General features: G+C 43.8%; 1 protein-coding gene across 4 annotated transcripts in view; it reads left to right on the top strand.

The window, feature by feature from the left end:
- The window catches only part of SH3KBP1 (SH3 domain containing kinase binding protein 1), a 334,711-nt gene that overhangs the window by 193,390 nt on the left and 121,042 nt on the right, over positions 1 to 20,279 (top strand). For all 4 annotated transcript variants that reach the window (XM_030304713.1, XM_030304716.1, XM_030304714.1 and 1 more), the window contains one exon: positions 4,724 to 4,929. In XM_030304713.1, coding sequence (XP_030160573.1) covers positions 4,724 to 4,929 — 206 coding nt within the window. The remainder of the gene's footprint in view (positions 1 to 4,723; positions 4,930 to 20,279) is intronic.

The raw sequence follows: 20,279 nt of genomic DNA, 5'->3' as shown, positions 1-20,279 counted from the left end.
GAGTGAGCTGTATGACTGGGCTCCAGTTGGATATTTAGCTTGTAAGCCATAAGAGAACCTGTTCGTTGGATAATTTAAAGTGATGCATATATTAATTGAGTTTGCCTTTAGCAAACCATTTCACCTGCCGATGGTATTCTCTGGAAGGTGTGTGTGTATGTGTGTATGTGTGTGTGTGTGTATACACTCAAACTAGGGCAGTGTGTGTGTGTGTATTTTCTGTACTTATTCATGATTCCAGAGAGATTTGGGCTTTAGCTGTGTGTCTAGTCCTATGCTATCAGTAACCTTTACTCGTAACAACAACGAAAAAGAGCTAATTTGACATTTGACAGCGAGTGAGTCCTACGTCCTCATGCTTCAGTACAGTCTCATGACTGATATGGCAAAAGGTCAATCAAGGTGTTCCAAGAAAAATAGGGTTTTCTGCTGCTCTCAGTGCTAAGCAGAAAACCCCTAACGTCTACATGGAGGCCACGATTGGTTCTAAACATCTTTGGTGAAAACCCTCCTCTAGCACTTTAGTACCTTTTCTTGCTGAAAGGTACTAAGCATAAAATCTTTAAAGAGAACTCTGTGCTTTTTTTTTTTAGAATTTTGGGGTCACGGATATCAGTTTGTATCACACAGGGCTCTAGGGGTAGAAGATAAAAGACAATGGGCCTAAATTTGTATTATGTGTGGGCCATACTCTCCAAAGAGGAGTTTGCATTGTACAGCTGAGTTCGTTAAGGAATATGATGAATTGGATTTCCTCTGGTTAATTGAGGTTTTCCTGTTCTTGCGTTAAAATGTGGAAATGGCTTCCAGTTTAAATTGGGCATAATCTCCATGCCAGTCATTTGCAGAGCCAAGCCCCGATTCCGGGTGCTCATGGCATGGGGACTTTGGGCTCATTCTGTAAAATTTCATAAATTCTGCCTAATGGTCTCTAATTAATTTGCCGATAAAACTCTTACAGCGGATTCACTGAAAGCAAGTTCAGTTAAAGACTCTCCCTCTTCCTTCTTTTGCCATCATTTGCTCCCCCTTCCCCCCTCTTGTTTTTCTCTCCCCTTCTCTTCTCTCATTCACTGTCAGGAAAGACTACCTTTGAAGGGACAATTCTGTACCGAGCTGCACCGGGCAAGACGGAGGGCCACAGACGCTATTACAGTGAGTGACCTTAATGAACAGCAGGAAGCAATTGTAAAGTTAAGATCCGGGTAGTCGTGGTTCTTGACGCGGCCGCACTTTCCTGAGCTGCTCATGCTTCTGCCAAGTGTCCGTGTGAATTTCTGATCCAAGGACATGGACTTATCTGCCTGAATAAGTGCTGTCTCCTTGGTGTGTGCTACAGGAGCATTCTCATCACCAGCCCTGGCGCTTTCTTGTTTGCTTTGTGCCTCTGCCTCTGCCATGTGTGTAACATGCGTGCATGAACCATGCGTGCAGAGAAGAGACCGGTAGCATTTGTCATGGCATACATACTTGTACCAGTATCTCTGGGCCTCTGAGCCGGTGTAAGATGGCTTCCCCTGGAGCTGTCATCCTCTCGTGGTTACTGCTTTTCCTGAGTGGGCCATTGGAAACCAATAAACCATTTCTTCATTGTGCTGTTCAAAGAAATGAGAATTTGGCATGACGGTCCATGCCAGAAGTGGTGTTCCGCCTTGCTCACAGCCAGTCACCACACGACAGACTTCCTTTGGCAGGACCAACGTATAGCCTTTTGTGTTGTGAAATAAAGCTGCCAAAAGTTGAGGGGAAGGAGGTGAATGAGATTAACGAGTCAATTTCGTTAAGCCTTTAGAACAGTTCCTGCCACTGAACAGCACTGTACATGTGCGTTTTAAATTTAAACAAAAATGACTCACAGGTCTGAACTGATCCGTGCATGAATGTTAAGGTAAATTACATGAAAGTGTAATTTATTAAGTCATCTGGCCCGCCACATGGCAAAGAAAATACATAGGGTGTGTCTGTACACATACGCGCACGTACCTACGTATACACCAGTGATGCAAGAGAAGGTTCGCATGTGAGTGCCAGAACCGTGCTTCTCAGACTGTGGTGAAGTTATTTTTATTTCCATCCCCCCGGGGACAGATACCTGGTCTTGGCGAACATGACTTTACTGTGCATGCAATGTGCCATCTGCACCTCACCACGGGCGTTTGACCAGGATTGGTCTATTCCCTGGTCACCCAGACGAGCCCACTGGCCACGTGTCTGAAGGCATACTGGTGCACTCTGCTCTAAGCGTTTCTGAACATGCGCAGTGCCTGTGCTGATCTCACTGTGCAACAGCAACGACCCCTTCGTGAACTGTCCCTGGCCCCCAGCCCCCAGCCCACACTCTGGGCTCTCCTGCCTGTGGGTGTCGCCTGGCATTCTGAGCATGAATCTGGCATACTTCACGGGATAGCGTGTGTGATGAGCACCGGTAGGTAAAAGATACGGCACCAAACTGACATAAAAACGAAAAGTCACCTTTCTTTCCCTCCAAAGGGAAGGAGCTAGGTTCTGAGTTATTTCACCAACCCAGATATTCAGCTATGTAATTTACCCACTTAAAAGTGACAGAAGCAGGCTGCCAGAATGTCCGGAAGACAAATCTGCCGTGTGTTTCCTTCCTGGTCCGTACTTACGTGGTTGAGTGACCGCGCCACCTCTCCCTGTGTTACGCGAAGAGCATTTCTCACCGTGATTAATATAAAGTCATTAAGATGAGCCCGGGAGGCAGCAAATCCATGAAACCAGAAGCTCAGGGAAATCCAAACGGCAGCGGTCGCAGATATTATGGTTCTACCTCATGAGGAATGATAGAAGACTCCTTCAGATTCCTCTCTCTGAAGAACTCACACAGCCTTGCCCTAAACCATTTGCTCTGCTGCTGGTGCTGCTGGTGCTGCTGGTGGGGAGGGCAGGATGGTGATGGTTTCTTGCCACTAACTGTTTCTTTATTCCACCCTCAAATGGTTCCTTCCAACCCAGAAAGGAATATGCAAGCCATTTATCACATAGAAAGAATCCATACGGCAAAATGAGAACATGTTAAAGGGGGAATGACACAATATTTAGACTCCAAAATTGTATCTCCAGCAGGGATATTTCCGAAAACAATGAACAGATAAACACATGAACGGGTAGCTAATCCAGAGGGGTTGTCCGTGTTTGCACACTCAGCTCCGGTCCTAGAAATTGTGGCTGACCCCACTGCTGTAGGCCGCTTCTCAGCGCCCTGCCCTCCGCTTTTGCTCACAGATGCTATTCTTGAGTTAATTCAAATGTACACCAAGGATTGTCCTCCTCCCCCCCCTTCCTTTTTGGCTTATAAGTAACCATTTTATTAAAAACAGCAGCAGCAACAAACACAGCCATTGTTTTAATTTTAAGGATTTGATTTTGAAACTTGTTAGCAATTTATAATGACCTTTCTATATTTTATCTGTTTTCATTTAACAGTTTCTTCCTGCACTGAGACTTATTTATTTGAATGACTTTGACATTTTTTAACGCTTTATGTGAGCAATTATTCGGTGTCTTGTTCTTACGTACTAGGAGGCCACCTTCCCTACAGAAAGATAACGCACGATCGGTTAATACGGAACAAAGTTTGATGATGTGCTTTCATCAAGGGCATCGTTGTCATCATGGCACATGTAGTCAATGTTCAGGAACTATTCTCCACAGCTGGAGGTTTTAGAGACCAATTGAATGGCAGACTAGTATTCCATAAAATATCCTTTGAATCCCGCCCTTTGATGGCATGACTGGTGTACTGACTTTCAAAGTAAGAATGTACACTCAGAAATTAAGTAGGAAACAAATAGGCTCTTCCTTTTAGGAGCATGATTGTGGGCAGAGCCTGGGGAAAAAAGAATCTGGGAGGTAAGTGTTCACGTTGTCTTGCTGATAACTATTTGATGACTTCCGACACTTGCCGCAAGAGGTCAAAGGAAGGGTGTCGTGTCCCCAACGTCCTTCTTTAGCAAGGGATTCAGCTTTGGGAAGATGGTGGTATTAAAGGAGGGAAGAAGAGAAGTAGGCTTGGGGGCTTCTGGCCTCCGGGAGGGCAGCTTCCTTTCCCTCTTTAACAAACACAGTCATCTCGCCAGTGAAAGCGTCTCAATGTCAAGTTTGGTTTAATGCTTTCCTAGAGAATCATGCCTGCGTGCATTTATTCCTTGTGAAACCATCCAAAGAGATTTAATTCTTTGGCAGTCATAATTTTGTGTGGTTTCTTTAATTGCTAATTTGTTTAAATGGCTTTTAGCTTTACAGTTTCCCTTCAGGAAATGTTACTTTCATTGCTAATTGCTAATTGCCATGAGTCATAGAGATTGGAGGTACAGTATGTGGTACTGACTGGGTGGGGAGGCGAGGACAGGGTGGGGAGGGTTGTTATTGCACAGACTGTGGCAAAACAAATTTGTATTAGAATCAGGTTCCGGCTGAAGAGAGGTGAAATATCACGCTTACAAAGAGATCTGCTTTGAAATTAGATTTTTTAAAAAGAATTTTGATTCACTTCTTAAAATTAAAGGCTGGGGGTGGGGAGATCGAACAAAACTCAGAGCCACCCAAATGCAACGTATTCGACACGCTAAATGAAAAGTCCCAGTGCAGGTTATCCTGTGCCCAGAAACACTTTCAGAGGTGGCTCCTGGCTGGCTGTGAGGTGCTTCACAGCTATGGCTGATTTCTGAGCTCTTTCTCTCCCCGTCCCCACTCTTGACAGGTTTAAGGGAAACCACAGGCTCCGAGAGTGATGGGGGTGACTCGAGCAGTACCAAATCCGAAGGTGCCAACGGGACAGTCGCAACCGCAGCAATCCAGCCGAAGAAAGTTAAGGGAGTGGGCTTTGGAGATATATTCAAAGACAAACCAATAAAACTAAGACCAAGGTCGATTGAAGTAGAGAATGACTTTCTACCGGTGGAGAAGGTATGTTCGACGGTTTTTGCTTTATTTCAACATAGTGCAGAGTACCCAAAAGTCCGTTGTAGGGCTTGGCATCTGAGACTCCTTACGCCTCTTTTGGGGGTGTCGGCGTCCTCACGTGCGGGCTGTTCGCCTTCTCCCCTTTGAGGTGCTCCCTCCGTGTGGGAACTGCTTTCCTGGAAGGGCTCACGCTCCAGTTTGTGGCTTCTTTTCTTACTGATCTCTCAATGGAATGTGTCTCTGTATGACTTTTCAAATGGACCTACACTTCTCGGTTCCCCGCCGCCCGCCCCCGAAAAGCCCCTCATGCCTGGACCCGGCTCATCTTTCGCTTCTCCTCGTCCTCGTCTCCAGTGCCTCGTGCCTGCGAGTGTTGGTTGACTGGTTCTGCGGTAGAGGAAAGGGTTGTGCGCTTTTCCTCTAGGAGTTAGGTGGGAATGATTTCAGACTGCCGAAAGGAAGCCTCCTGCGTGTGTGTATGATGGAGATGGGCCGTGCTGAGACTCCCTGGATGGTTACCATCAGGAAGCTGGCTGTTTTCTTCCAACTCTGGTTCTGGGTTGGCGAGAGGCAGGCGGCGTCCTGCTGCCGAGTACACGGTTGCCACAGCAACACACCCAGAGCCCTCGCACTTGTGGCTGTCGGTGATGTGTACTGTGGTACGCTTCCGAGCACCATAGCTTTACTTAGAATTTGATAAATTCTGTGGAATTTTCCAGATCGTAATAAGCTACACTCGTGCTGTGCTTAAGGAATGTTGGTGAATTCGATTTAGTGCTGAATCTTTTGCTTTGATGTTCGTGCCAGTAGGCTTGGGGGATGGGACATTGGCAGCACCACTAATGCAGGTTTATCAGTGGCTTTGAAATGGTTTCCATTTTTCGGGTGAAATGAATTTTTCAAAGTTGCCATCATCTTCCACAGCTGTGGAACTTCCACCCACCTCTTGCCCCCAGCAACCTTGCCCGGTGTCATGCATTAGAAACAATCTGGAAAGGAAACTTTTGGACACTTAGTTCTCTTGAGGATGAAAAAAAGGCAGAAAGATTTAGACATGAAAGACTGTTCCATGTGCACTTCTTTCACTGCAGCTTATTGGAGCCAGCCTTGTTTCTTTCAGTAAGCAATAGACGATGTGTCTCAAGATCTGAAAACTGTCTAGATGCTATACCAGCTTGCGAGCTCATTTCTCTTTCACATGATCACTCTCAGACTCCTGTAAGTATTTACAAAAGAGCAAGTCCCCGTCTTGGGAAGAAACGATGGATGTAGTTTTTCTTCATTTTACTCCAGTGGTTGAAATGAACATGACCGTTGACTTGGTCAGCAAACGCTTAATGCCTTTTGTTTGCTTTATGATTCGTGGTCTTATTCTCCTCTGTGTAGAAGGACAGTGTGTGTGTGTGTGTGTGTGTGTGTGTGTGTGTGTGTGACTTTTATTAATGCTATGAATATTTGTTCTGACCACAGTAGTAAATTGGGTCATTAGCAGTAGCAGTACCGGCATCACAGATAATAATCCCAAGTTTGTACCTCAGCACGCTTTTCCTCTGGACCCCAGGGCCACATGCCCAGCTGCCGAATTGCACATCTCCACGTGAAGACCTTAAATTCTTACCAGCTTGTCCAACCCTGAACTCCTCATCATCCCCCTCAAACCACTCTGCCCACAGCCTTCCCCGTCTCAGGGAAGGGCGTCCTACTTCCCCTCCTACAGGTTCGGGACGAAAGCCTTAGGGTTATCCCTGACTTCCTTCTCTCATAACCCGCGTCCGATCCATCAGGAGACTCCATCAGCTCTGCCTCCTGTGAATGTTGAGCACCCACCACGACTCATCACCTCATCGCCTCCGTGGCGCCCCTGCTCTCTCATCATCACCCAGTGGCCTCCTAATAGGGCTTTCTGCTTCTCCCCTTCCCCTACAGTCTAGTCTCAACAGTGAAGTGAGGGTGATCCTTTGAAATCCCAAGTCTGATCGTGCCACTCCTCTGCTTGCACCCCTGGAGAGGCTCTCCAGAGAACCAAAGTGAAAGGCCTCCCCAGGGCCCCCAGGCTGAAGTGACTCGACTCTGTTACCACTTGGACTTTCTCCCTCGCCTTCTCCCCTCGCTCCCTCTGTCCTGGCCCCTTGCTTTTCTTTAAGCATACCAAACACTTTCCCCCTTGGGGACCTTTACCGCAGTGGTTTCTCGTGGCTAGACACCCTGTATCCACCTGCTCACTTGCCTGCATGCCTCTTCCCCGGCTGCTTTGCTCGGACTTCACCTTTTCAATGAGCCGTGCCCTGGCCCACTCGTCCCAAGACCCGTCCCCTTAGCTCACCCTGCTTACTTGTGCTGCATTTTTTTGTTTTCCACAGCATGCAGCCCTTTCTAACATGGGATTTATTTTTTATTACGTTTATTATTTACTTTGTTCACCAATATATGCTATGTGCTTAGAACACCGTGTGGCACCTGGTAGGTTAGGTGTGTTCAGTAAGTAATAGGTGCATGAATAATATTAAAATTGTATTAACGTGGCACTCTGGAGATTACAGACCTCTATAATATGACGGGACTGGGTGGGATTAGGTAATAGGTATATAGTTGAAAGTATGGTGGTTTTTTGGTTCACTGCGGTTTTGTGAAGCAGAGATTTATTGTATTGGCCTTGGTGACATGACATGTTAACATCATCAGAGTAATATATATATGTGTGTGCATGTGTATGCATCTTGATTCATGATTTGTTTGCAGAAGGAAACCATGTGCTGGCAGCGGTCTTAACCTGCTTCTCATTGCGGAGCCCCTGGGGAAAACATAAACTTCCCAGCTTGCTTTACTGGCTGTGGACAATTTTTTACAGCATCTAAAAGGACTCAAAACTATCTCCACCCACTGTTGTTGGCACTATGGATAGCTGCATAGATTTATGGATGCATTATTTTATTGCACAACCCGGCATGAGGGCTGGTGAGCGCAATAATGTTTTACTAGTGCGCAGCCTGGTTCTCGTCACTTTTGAGATGGTTTTGTGTCCAAGATTTATATTTGAGGAAGGAAGTTTCCTTGGAGAATTGAGCTCACTATTTTGATTTTGCAGAAGCACAGACTGAATCTCATGTGACAGCATTTGTTAGGTGAGATCCCAGCGGGTCTTCCACATGGGCTGGGGCATTTGGCTTTCTTAGATGGCTGGTTTGATAAGTTGGATGAAGGGAAAAAGGAATTTTGTAATTTTTAACAACTGCAAGTATATTATATTGTCCCTTCAGGTTGTGAAGTTTTGAGATCCACTTTTCTCAGTTGCTAGAAAATTTTGTGCTTATTTTAGCTGTGCTCTAATCCATATCAGCCTAACCAGAGTGACCAAAGGCTGATAATTATACAGCAGGAGAGGTATTACGTAACATTCCCCACCCCAACAATAGGGAAATGGTACTCTCGCTTCTCAATTGATCGAGCTATAAGGAAGGACCCCGTTTCTGAGTCCTTTCAATACTACCGGTTGGATATGCCTGTGAATGATTTGTTTAATGCACCATTTTAACTGAAATATTTACAGATGAAGTTACTTAATGCCTGAGATTTTGCTTCCAGCAATTTGGAAGATGGAAGAGTGGGTAGGGCACAAAGGAAACGAGACTGGTCATGAGTTGATAATTGTTGAAACTGGGTGGTGAATACATGGTGGGTCAGTAGCCTATAGTCTATTTTTATATATGTTGTAAATTTCCCTTGATAGAAAGTTAAAGAAAAAAAGAAGAACCTTGGGAAAAATATGTAACATTTAAACTAAGCTCAGAGGTAAGTATGTGTTGTATTAAAATAATGGAAAATACGGTGTGGCCAAAGATGAACCAAGTTAAATATCAGAAGATTAGAAGAGCATGGTACCATTGTCCTAGCCGATTGACCCTGACAAAATCACTTAACCTCAACTGGGCCATATGTAAAATGGAAATACTCTGTACACCTATCCTACCTCTTAGGACTTTACAAAATGTTATATAACAGAAAATACTTTGAAATTATAAACGTAACTCGTTTCAACTAGTATTTATTGAGTACTCAGTATATGTTCAGCACTGGGGTAACAGGACCAGGTCACTGCCCTCGCGGAGCTGCAGAACAATAAACAAGCAATAACAATACAGGTGTGGCGAATGCCACAGGTTGAGAGCAAGGTGCACGGCCGGAAGTGGTGAGTTGTGAGGGAGGCTGGAGAGTGAGTGTTCATGTACAAGTGTACCTCCTTCGTACAGGAAGTAATGTTTAGACTTCCTATAGGACGTGATGTCTATAGGCTTACAGGAAGTGATGTTTAGGCTGAGAACCATGGCGTCCCGTTGACATTCATGAAGCCAAAGAGTATAGAGTTGTTAAGGTGAGAAGAACAACATGTATTAATGCCTGAAAGGGAAATTGAGATAGCACAGAACACACGTTGAGGCTTCAGCAGGAAGTGGGGAGAGATGAAAATAAAAAGGAACAGGGCCCAGGTCAGGAAGGGCCTGGTGACTTGTTAAGTAGTTTAGACGTGATCTTAAAGGCAATGAGGAGCATCAATAGGGAGCTATTTTCAGCAGGAGAGTGACATGATTCGGTAGGTGATTTAGAGAAAGTATTCCAGTTTGCAATGGGAGGAGTGGATTACAGAAGATAGGGTAACTAAAATTCAGAAAAGAGGTTAACAGAAACTTATTTTGACTCTCTCAATAACCCCTCGCCCCCATCTAGGTTCTAAACCAGTTAATGAATAGGATGAGTCAGTGGATGGAGAATCAACATAATATTTTTGCTCTTTTTTCAGTATGGGTATCCCTTTCATCCAGCAGTGTTTATTGAAAAGATTGTCCTTTCTGCACAGCACAGCCATTATCACCTTTGTCATAATTGAAGTGTCTGTGTATGTTTTAGTTCATCTCTGAACTCTGTGTTCTGTTGGTCTATATTTGTCCCTGCACTCATTCTATACTGCTTCAATTACTGTAGCTGTAGAGTCATTCTTGATATCTGGGAGTATAAGTCCTCAATCTTTGTTCATCTTCTTCGAGGTTTCCTGGACTATTCTTGACCCCTTGTATTTTCATATAAATTTTAGAGTTACCTTGTCATCACCCCACCACCACTACCACCAAAAACAAAACAAAACAAAACAAAACAAAACAAAAACACCAAAAAAACAAAACCCTTTTCGGAACTTTGATTAAGATTGCGTTGACTCTATATATACTTTTGGGGGAGAATTGATACCTTCCCAATCCATGAATAATGGTATATTTCTCTATTGATATAGATCTTATTTCATTTTGTGAAAATTCCTCAAAGCTGTACACTTAAGATTTGTGCACCTTTCTCTACCTATGTTATATAGCAGTGTTGTTATTGATGAAGGCAAAGTTGAAGGACATAGATGAAGGTGAGAGCCAAATGGGCCTGCCAGCTGATCCCCAGAATTAGACAGACCCACCCACCCAGTATCAGCAACACTGAACTAAAGCCAGACCCATGTGAGATAGAAGGGCCTGCCCCTTGGGGAAGAGCAGAGGCCAACTTCAAAGAGGAGGAAAGAGAAGAGTTGAGCTGAATGTGCCCAATTAATTTTTCTGAAATTTACCTATCAGAGAAGTCATTTCCTTCTCCCCTGAGAAAGTGAATAAGGGAGCAGGGAGTTCTAGGAGTGTCCAGTTGTGTCCATCAAGTGTCCATTTGGGCTCCATTTTACATGACAGGAAACATCAAGATAAGGGAAATAGTTTTTCTAACAGCTTTGAAGTGTTGTCCTGGATGGTTTGGGGAAATACTTTGAAGGTAGAATGAAGAAATTTGATAGTATGTGGAGGATAAAGGAAACGGAAGACTTGAAAACGATGTCTTGGGCAACTGGCTTAAGCAGCCAGGTAGACGGTAGTATCATTCCCTGGCTAGAGCCCACTAGAGAAGAAAGATATTTGGGGAGGAGAGAGGATTTTTGAGGTACTTGTGGGACCATCAGGTGGAGGCATCCAGCTGTTGGATAAATAAGTGGTGATCACGAGAGAACTATAGACGTAGGTTTGGAAGTCATCAGCCTGGATATTGGGTTGGAAAACTGTCAGCAAGAAGGTATCCCAGACAGACCCTTATTCTCATGAATATGACTGGTACCTTCTGTCCTCCACCTGTGGACCCAAGAGGGAATTTCCTCATCAGGCTGCTTCCTTGTGACCCCAGCCTGGCCCCAGTCTTTTTCTAAACTCCTTCCCTTTTCATGAGTCATTCAGGTGATCACATCTGCCTAAACACTTAAGGAATGGCAGGTATTACACATAGGTGGGTAAATTACCGATACTCAAGGGAGTCCCCAGGACCTAACCCGATATGCCTTTATGTAGAATAATCTTGGCTTTTTGGTGCCAGCTCATTCCATGCCCAGGCTCTTTACATTGGTTGTTTACTGGATTCCCTACAAAGAAATTCTCCAAGAAGCTCTTCTTCCACGGTCTGTCTTAGCTGATGGCCATTCGTGACTTCTGATATCTCTCTCTTGCAATGATCCTGTGTTCTTTCTACATTTGCTACTGTATCCCACAACCCGACATTGTGTTTGTGAGTCTCTTTTCAGCTCTAATCATCTTGGATCTCATTTGTCACCCAAATTCATGCCTTTATGATATCAACATTGTAACTTTCACTTGTAACAGAGTGAGAATTAAAATTGTATATAAATGAGCTACTAATCATTTTTTTTAATCAGCCAAATTGCAGTAAGAGAAATTTTACTCTTTTTGTACATAGGAAGTCTTTTTATCCATTTAGCAAAAATTCATCAAGCTGTATGCTTAAGTAAAATTAAAACATGTAAACATCTAAAGTGATGATCTTAGTTCCTTAAAAATGAGAGATTTAGGTCTCTAATCATTTGAAGACTAGAACTAAGCTCTGGGGATCTCCAGAAGCTAACGATTAATGAAACACAACTGGGTTTCAAACCCTTGTTGTGATTACCTGAGACTTAAAGTATTGGATGGCTCTCATTTTGGCTGAAAGATAAGATTATGTGACGTCTCTTGAGTGGTTGGAAAATCCATGATTTTTAATGAGTAGATGGGATTAAGGTGCCCACTATTTGCCTGGGTGAATGGTCTGGGATTTTCAGACTTCGTTTTATGTATTATCTTTCCCCAGTGTGTCTCTGTTAGGTTTCCTTATTTAGAAGTAAGGGGGGGGTTGTTGGTAGGGAAAGGGAACCAGAAACAGTATTACCGGATTACTCTTTGACATGTTTGGTGTTGTTTACTGTTTCATATGTGCTTGACATACACTTTCTAAAACATGCAGCATAGTAGTATTTTCTAAGAAATGTTTGATTACAGCCAGATCATCACCAAGAATCACATTCCCAGAAGGCATTACATTTGTGTTTTTAGGCATACAGTGGTTATTAAGCATGCAGGCGGGATTTTCTGGGTTCACATCCCAACTCTGACTCTTCCTGGGACAGATTACTTAAGCACTCACTGCTTTAGATTCCTCATCTGTAAAATTAGAATACCAACAGGACGTGCTCCATATGGTTGTCGTGAGGATTAAGTAACACAAAAAATGGGTAGAAAAAGTGCCTGGCATTTAATCATCACTTGATTAACGTTCGTAGTTATTATTGCTGCCCTTCTGGTTATTAGAACAGAAGGGATGCCTGTAAATAGCAGTGCAGCTTCCAGGATCATTTCTTTAAGTTTTTACTATGGAAAATTTCAAACTCAGACAAGTAGAATTGAATTTCACTATATCTGGATAGCTGTTTGTTTGACATCACCAAACCTTAAATATTAGCTATTAGAAAGTAAGTACGGAAGGAAGGAAGGAAGGAAGGAAGGAAGGAAGGAAGGAAAGAAGGAAAGAAGGAAGGAAGGCAAGAAGGCAGGCAGGCAGGCAGGCGGAGCCATGATTTTGGACCTTGCCTGTGTTAGTCACCAACATATTTATGATTCCTTGAAAATCATTGTTAAACTGTACTTGGCCCTCAGTAAATATTTGTGGACTGGATACATGAATATAATGGTTTGTCCTGACCCAGTTGAAATTATGAAGGAAGACTCATTCTGCTTGTGGTCTGGCTACAGGCTCATTCTTTCATTTGTTTATTAATTGGCTCATTCATTCACTTACTGAAGCTTTATTGAATGCCTTTTATGTATCAGCAGTGGCAGCTCTAGAAATTGCTAGGTAAATGAGCTCAGGAGTGGCAATCCATTTGTAAAGGAATCAGCTAGGAGGCACGTCTGGATTCCGTATTAGCATGATACATGCAGATTTTTTTACCGGCAGGATATTCATTTGGGGTGAGGTGGATCTGGTGTAGTTAATTGGGATGGAGTTAACACCTCCTCCGCTGCATCACGCCTTGCATCAACTGCCACGTACAGGCCTCTCATTCAGTGCTTTGGAGTACGTGTACGTGGGAAAAAGTAGATAGGGACAAAAGTCATTATGACGCAGGGGAAAAGGACTAGCAGAGGTATGTCCAAAGCATCAGAGAGAACAGGAGAAGGAGCTACTACTTCTGCTGGAGGTCCAGAAGGAAGGGATGGGGTATCGGAGAGATCTTTTTAAGCAAAGTGGTATTTCGGCAAAGTATTAAAAGATAAGTGGGGTTTCACGGTCCCGGCACCGTGTGCATGGACAAGGAGAGAGCATGGTTATGCAGAAGGGCTGGATTTGGCTGGAGTACAGGGGATGTGGTAGTGGCGGTGGAGGAGGACGTAGGGGGTTGGAGGGGAGGTGGGCTCTTCCCCTCGGGCTCTGCCAGCGGCTCCACTCGAGCTGTACTTCTTCTGGGTGAGCTGGCCGGTCGGTGGGGGAGTTCCGTTGGGGCGTGGCGTGATCAGAGTGCCACTTGAGAGATAACTGGGGAGGTGCCGAGCAGTGCGGACTGGAGATGGGGAGGAGGTAGCTGGGAGAGGTGCCAGCCCCGGGGCTCGGCGGTTGATGACTAATTGGCCAGGCACCAGGAGCTTCTAGTAGCTCTTGGAAAGGGGCAGATGGGCCCACCTCATGCACACTCTTAGAGTTAGGCCGCTGTAGCCTGGGTTGGCAGCAGAACTGATAGAAGAGCCAAGTTTCCTTTCAAAGAAAACTCTTTTGTGTATTGTGGAAAGCGAAAGGCCAGGACTCAGCATTCAGCTATTTCTGTTAAGAGATAGGCTAAGGATACAGAGATAATAATAAATGAAGCCTGGGAGGCATTGTTGAAGACATTTATGTACAGATATTCACGAGTATAATCATGTATCTCTATAAATCACAGATACACATTTATTTAGGTATACATAGTCATGCAGGAAGCTCATCTTCCTAATTCGTTTTTAATAAAGTTTAACTTTTAGGATAGTTTTAGATTTATCAAAAAGTTGTAAAGATAATAGAGAGAGCTCCCACCTACCCCACACCCAGATTCCTCTCTTGTTGACATCTCACATTAATATGGTACATTTGTCACAATTAGTGAACCAATATTGATACATGACTATTAACTGAGGTCCATCCTTTTTTCAGATTTCCTTAGGTTTTACCTGATGTCCTTTCTCTGTTCCAGGGTCCCACCCAGGACACCCCATTACATTACATCTTCTTAGGCTCCTCTTGGCTCTGACAGTTGCTCAGGCTTGCCATGTTTTTGATAATGATGGCAATTTTGAGAAGTTTTGCAGAATGTCCTTAAATTAGGGGCGCCTGGGTGGCTCAGTCGGTTAGGCGTCCGACTTTGGCTCAGGTCATGATCTCCCGGTCTGTGAGCTCGAGCCCCACATCGAGCTCTGTGCTGACAGCTCAGACCCTGGATCCTGTTGCGGATTCTGTCTCCTTCTCTCTCTGTTCCTCCCCCGCCCGTGCTTTGTCTCTCTCTCTCTCTCTCTCTCTCTCTCTCTCTCAAAAATAAACATTAGCCAAAAAAAGAGTGTCTTTAAATTAGCAATTGTCTGATTTTTTTCTCACGCTTAGACCCAAGCGGTAGATTTGGGGGGAGGAAGACCACGGTGGTGAAGTGCCATTCTCATCACGTCGTATCAAGGGCACATCCTATCAGCATGACTTCGCACTGTTGGTGTTGACTTTGGTCACCTGACTGGGGTCCTGTTGATGAGGTTTCTTCACTGTAAAGTTGTTCTGTTTTTTCCCCTTTCCTAGATTCGCCTCTTTAGAAACAAGTCACTATGCACCCCACACAGTTGAGAAGTGGGGGGTTCCGCTCACCTCCTTTAGGGACAAGTATCGTCATAAATTAGTGGGAATTCTTCTGTGTGGGCAATTTGTCCATTCTCTCCATCTTAATTAGGTTTGGGTAAGGTGATTTCTTATCTGCCCTCTAAATTCCAAATGTTAATTCTGTACTGCCTGCACCCCCCGCCGTTTGCAGCCTACCAACATCTCCCATATTTGTGTTTTGTGTGTGTATGTGTGGTGAATAAACAGACCTATGTCTTATTTACCCAAGCAGATTGCACATTTCTTGAGCCCTGAGATGACGTCTCATTCAAAGCCCCCTACGCTGCAGGCGGTTACTAGATAGTGAATAAGTGGTTTTTCAATGAGGGCAAGTAAACAATTTAAGAATGAACCGCAATTAAGAAGTGAAACGGGCCGTCAGAGTCTAAGTATATGGGGACTGCAGTAAGGTCAGGATGCTGTTGACTCGGCACCTGACCTGTGAAGTTGTCCTGGATTTGTGATAGTGGCTAATAGGGTGCTTTTTTACCAGCTAAAAAAGTACTGGGTACTTTTTTAAGCACTCCACATCTATTCCTTATTTAATCTTTTATCCCCATTTTGTAGATAAGGAAACTGAGGTGAATGGAGGTTAAATGAGTTGCTCAAAATCATATAACTGGGAAGTAGCCCAGCTGGGATTTTGATCTCAGACACTCTGGCTCGGGAGCTTTGAACTCTTAACCAGTGGGCTCCAAATCCATTGCAAGTGGTGATTCAAGTGGTATCTCATTTGGGGAAAAAACAAGATTGCTATTTAAACATTTTATTACCATCTGCGACTGTACTGCCGATTGGCACGGCTGGCAACGGTTTTGCTGGCATTTTCCTAGGGTGAATGTTTCTATAAAGCCACGGCTGTTTTTTCGTCTTCGTTTTTTTTTTTCTTTTTTTAAATGACTCATTTTTGTGTATCACCACTAATTTTTATTTCTTTAAAACACAGGTATTTTTACAATGGGCATTTCATATACAAACCATCTTCTGGACCTCTGTCACTCCCCAGCAGATTATCTGTTGAAAGATAGTGGGCTTTTTATTTTCTCTCTGACGTTTTAAACAGAAGTGGCCGCCAGGTCCTGCCAAATAAACACTCTTTCAGTGTGTTCCTTGTCTGAATGGTCACACCTGTGGGTCCCCGGGAGACAGCTACATTCCTGCAGCAACGCAGGCGAGGGAGGAGGACTTCTCGAAAAGCCACCCAAGCCATGAATCGGCCCTGGCTTCCTGAACCGTAAACAAATGCGAGCTTTGTTCTCTCCATTGCTCATTTGGTCCCAAGTATGACTCAGGGGTAGGCTGGGTCCTTCAGGCTCTGTGCCTTTGGCTGTTGGAAGGAAGTGGGAGTGCTCCAGGGTAGTTCTGGGACCTTTTCAAACTGAAGAAAGGAGGCTGACTGCATGATGGGAGAAGAGGTATTTCTTTCTTTGCTTTTAGAGATGTAATAAGGCCCCTTAATCTTGCATCTTGTCTGCGCTGTTTTCTAACAAGACTTATAATGGGTTTGCCCTGGTGGGTTACAGTGAAGTGTATGCCGGCGAGGATCCCCCTCAGAGGGGAGGCTGTGGATATGTTAAGGCAGAACGTATAACATGCAGGAGTCTTTTCTAAAGCCAAATGTTGCACTGGAACTATTTAGCTGTTTTAGTCCCCCCGCCCCCCCCCCCCCCGGCCCCAGCCCTTTGGTCAATTCGGCCATTAATTTTTACAGATGTTTTCGGTTTCTCTGTGTCTTGGGTTTTCATGTGCGCACGATGCAGAGAGTAATTTACATGGGCAGTTTGCACAAGCAGTAACTGTTACGCCATGTCACCGAGATGTTTAGCAATTACAGATGTTTGTGCAGTAAACAAATCCAGCTTGCTCTTCAGGTTAACTTAGGAGAGAAGAGTATGTCCACGCAGAGTGAGCTAGCTGCGAGCCATTTCACTCTTGGGTGGCATGGACATCAGGAGTTTTCCTGGTGAATGGAGAAGCTGTGAGTAGTGACTTCTGGGTCCTGGTGAACTGTTATATATATATATATATATATATATATATATAGAGAGAGAGAGAGAGAGAGAGAGAGAGAGAGAGAGAGAGATAAAGATATTTGGCTACTTTCGTAGTACTGATTATTTATGTTCATTTGCTCATATGCACAGTAAAATAAAGACACTAAATTATCTGACTTCCTAAAAGTTTGCTTAGTGATAGGTGGTCTTGTGTCTTGCTGTGAGTTGTTCATACTTGTCTACCTAAAAGCAGAAGTCTGTCATTTTCCAAACGCAAAATACAATTCCCTAAATAAACCACAGGATAAGTAAGGCTTACAATGCGTCATATGTCTTCCATATTCCTGTCTCTTGTTGAAAAACATTTTCAAGGGGAGAGTTGATGATATCTATAAAATATGTATGTCTCTTTATGTCTTTTTCTGTTGGCTTTAACTTATAATATTTTCAAAGCTGCACAAAAAGTTTGTGACAAAAAAAACACATTGTTTTAACATTACTGTAAGAGTAGGAAAACTTCTTGAAAAGTTTGTTAATGGCGTCTGTTGCTTGTCTAGAAGGACATGAACGCAGGCCGCGGTTGGCTAAAATAAAAAATATATTCATCTGCAACGGATTGAGAGAATTTGCTTGCTGAAAGTTATCTTAAATTTGCTGATTATTTTATTATTATCGCCACATATCATTGTTGGGAGTTCTGCAAAGTAGACCTCAGAATTAGGTATTTATATGGAAAATTCAGCTGCTGACTCCTCTGAGAAATGAGTGAAAGTAGGTTGATTGTAAGATGTGAAATATGGGAAAGGCTCAGCATTGGCCCTGGCTCCCTCAGGAGCCTCTCTGGCTCCCTCAGGCTAGGGCCTGGAGATGGCACAGGTAGCCCCTGGTACCCTTAAAGGTTTTGTGACTTCTAAATTACTCATTGCATTATTGAGTCTTCCCTGAACCCCTTGCTTGTTTGCTTCTCAAAATGGAAATAGCCCTGTTACTCTCTGATCTTACAGGAGTTCTTTGCAATAATTATTATAATAAAAACTTGGGGCACCTGGGTGGCTCAGTCAGTTAAACGTCCAACTCTTGATTTCAGCTCAGGTCCTGATCTCACAGTTTGTGAGATCGAGCCCCGCATCAGGTCTGCACCGATAGCGCAGAGCCTGCTTGGGATTCTTTCTCTCTCTCCCTCCTTCTCTCTCTGCCCCTCCCCAATTCATGCTCTCTCTCTCAAATAAACGTTCAAATTTTTCACAGTTAAAGAATGTGAATAAATAGAAATTGCCCTTAATCCTGTTATCCAGGAACAATCATTTTATTTGGAACCTTCCAGGCTTTTATCCGAACAGAAATGTGCATGTAGTATCTATATGTCACTCTTCTTCAGACACTAATGAGGTCATAAATGTCACCTGCTTTTAGAACTTAACATGTTACAGGCCCCGTTTTCTTTCAGACCTGTGCATGGTCACCCATTGTAGAGATGTGCCAGCATTTATTGAACCAGTCCTCACATAATAACTAGTTACATTGCTTCTACATTTTTAACATTAGAAACAGCATCCTTACCTATGCATGGTGGTACCTTCCCTGGTTGTTTTTTTTAGGCTGAATTTTTAAGAGAGGAATTTCCAGGGTAAAGGCTGATTTAATTCTGTTCGGTTTTATTCATAATGAAAATAACTCAAGTACACGGTAAAAAATTCCAACAGAACAAAAGCTAAGACCTTTCTCAGTTTCACGCACTCAGCTTTACTTCCCAGTGGAAATCCCCATGAAGGCTCTCTATGTACTTCTATAGAAATATGGAAGTTTTTAAATTATGGTAACGTACACATAATACCATTGTATTCATGAAGTGTACATTCAGTGGCATTAAATACATTCACATCATTGTACAATCATCATCTCCGTCCACCTCCGGAACTTTTTCATTTTCCCAAAATGAAACGCGGTCCCTCTAACTTCTCATTTTCCCCCTTCTTCTAGCAACTACCATTCTACTTTCTGTCTCTATAAATTTGACTAGGCCGGGTACCTCTTATAAGTGAAGTCATACAATATTCATCCTTTTGTGTCTGGCTTATTTCACCCAGCATAATATCTTCAAGGTTCATCTATGTTGTAATAGGTGCCAGAATTTCCTTCCTTCTTTAAAATTTAAAGAGTTTTTTTATTTTAGAGAGAGTGAGAGCATTCACGAGTGGGGGAGAGGGACAGAGGGAGAGAGACAGAGAGAGACAGAGAATCTCAAGAAGGATCCATGGTCAGCATGGAGCCTGATGCGGGGCTCAATTCCACCACCCTGGAATCAATGACCTTAGCAGAAATGAAGAGTCGGATGCTCAATCAGCCGAGCCACCCAGGCACCCCAGAATTTTCTTCCTTTCTAAGGCTAATCCATATTCCATTTTATGGCTCTATCACAGTTTGTGTATCCATTCCTTCATTGATAGGCATTTAGGTACTTTCCACCTTTTGGCTGCAGTGAATAATACTAAAATGAGCGTTGGCCTACAGATACCTGTTTGAGGCCTTGCTCTCAGTTCTTTTGGGTATATTCCCAGAAGGGGAATTACTGGATCATATGTAATTCTATCTTTAATTTTTTGTGAAACTGCCATACTGTTCTGCACAGCAGCTGAGCCATTTTGCGTTCCCACCAGCCGTGCACACGGGTTCCGTTTTCTCCACATCCTCGCCCCTTGGCATTTTCTGTTTGTTTGCTGGCTTGCTTCTTTTGTAATAGCCACCCTCACGGGTGCGAAGTGGTATCTCATCGCTGTTAGAGTTGGTGTTTAATGTGTGTTCGTGTTGCCTACCGCTAAGGGGAAAGGGTACTATTCTTATCTTAGAACGATGAGTTGAGGAAGAAGTCTTCTGTCTGAGTCTAGGATGAGCTAGCAGATGAGTTACTCAGTCCCAAGAGATTGCCGATGGCTTGAGGGTCCCCCTGTTCACTCAGACCCTGAAGGAAAGATGAGCAGGTGGCCCGGGTGGTGGCTTGCCCTCAGGGGTTTCATGGTGACCAGGACTGCCGCCTCTCTCACCCCGCCCGAAGGTTTATGGAGAGTGGATTCAAAATAGTTTTTCTGAGAAAAGGTGAATCTCTTTTTTTTGTGCGATTGGTAATTGTAA

This window comes from Lynx canadensis, chromosome X (assembly GCF_007474595.2).
Source record: "Lynx canadensis isolate LIC74 chromosome X, mLynCan4.pri.v2, whole genome shotgun sequence".
Lineage (NCBI taxonomy): Eukaryota > Metazoa > Chordata > Mammalia > Carnivora > Felidae > Lynx > Lynx canadensis.
Note: the sequence above shows the minus strand (reverse complement) of the source record. Positions and strands in the feature narration are given on the sequence as shown.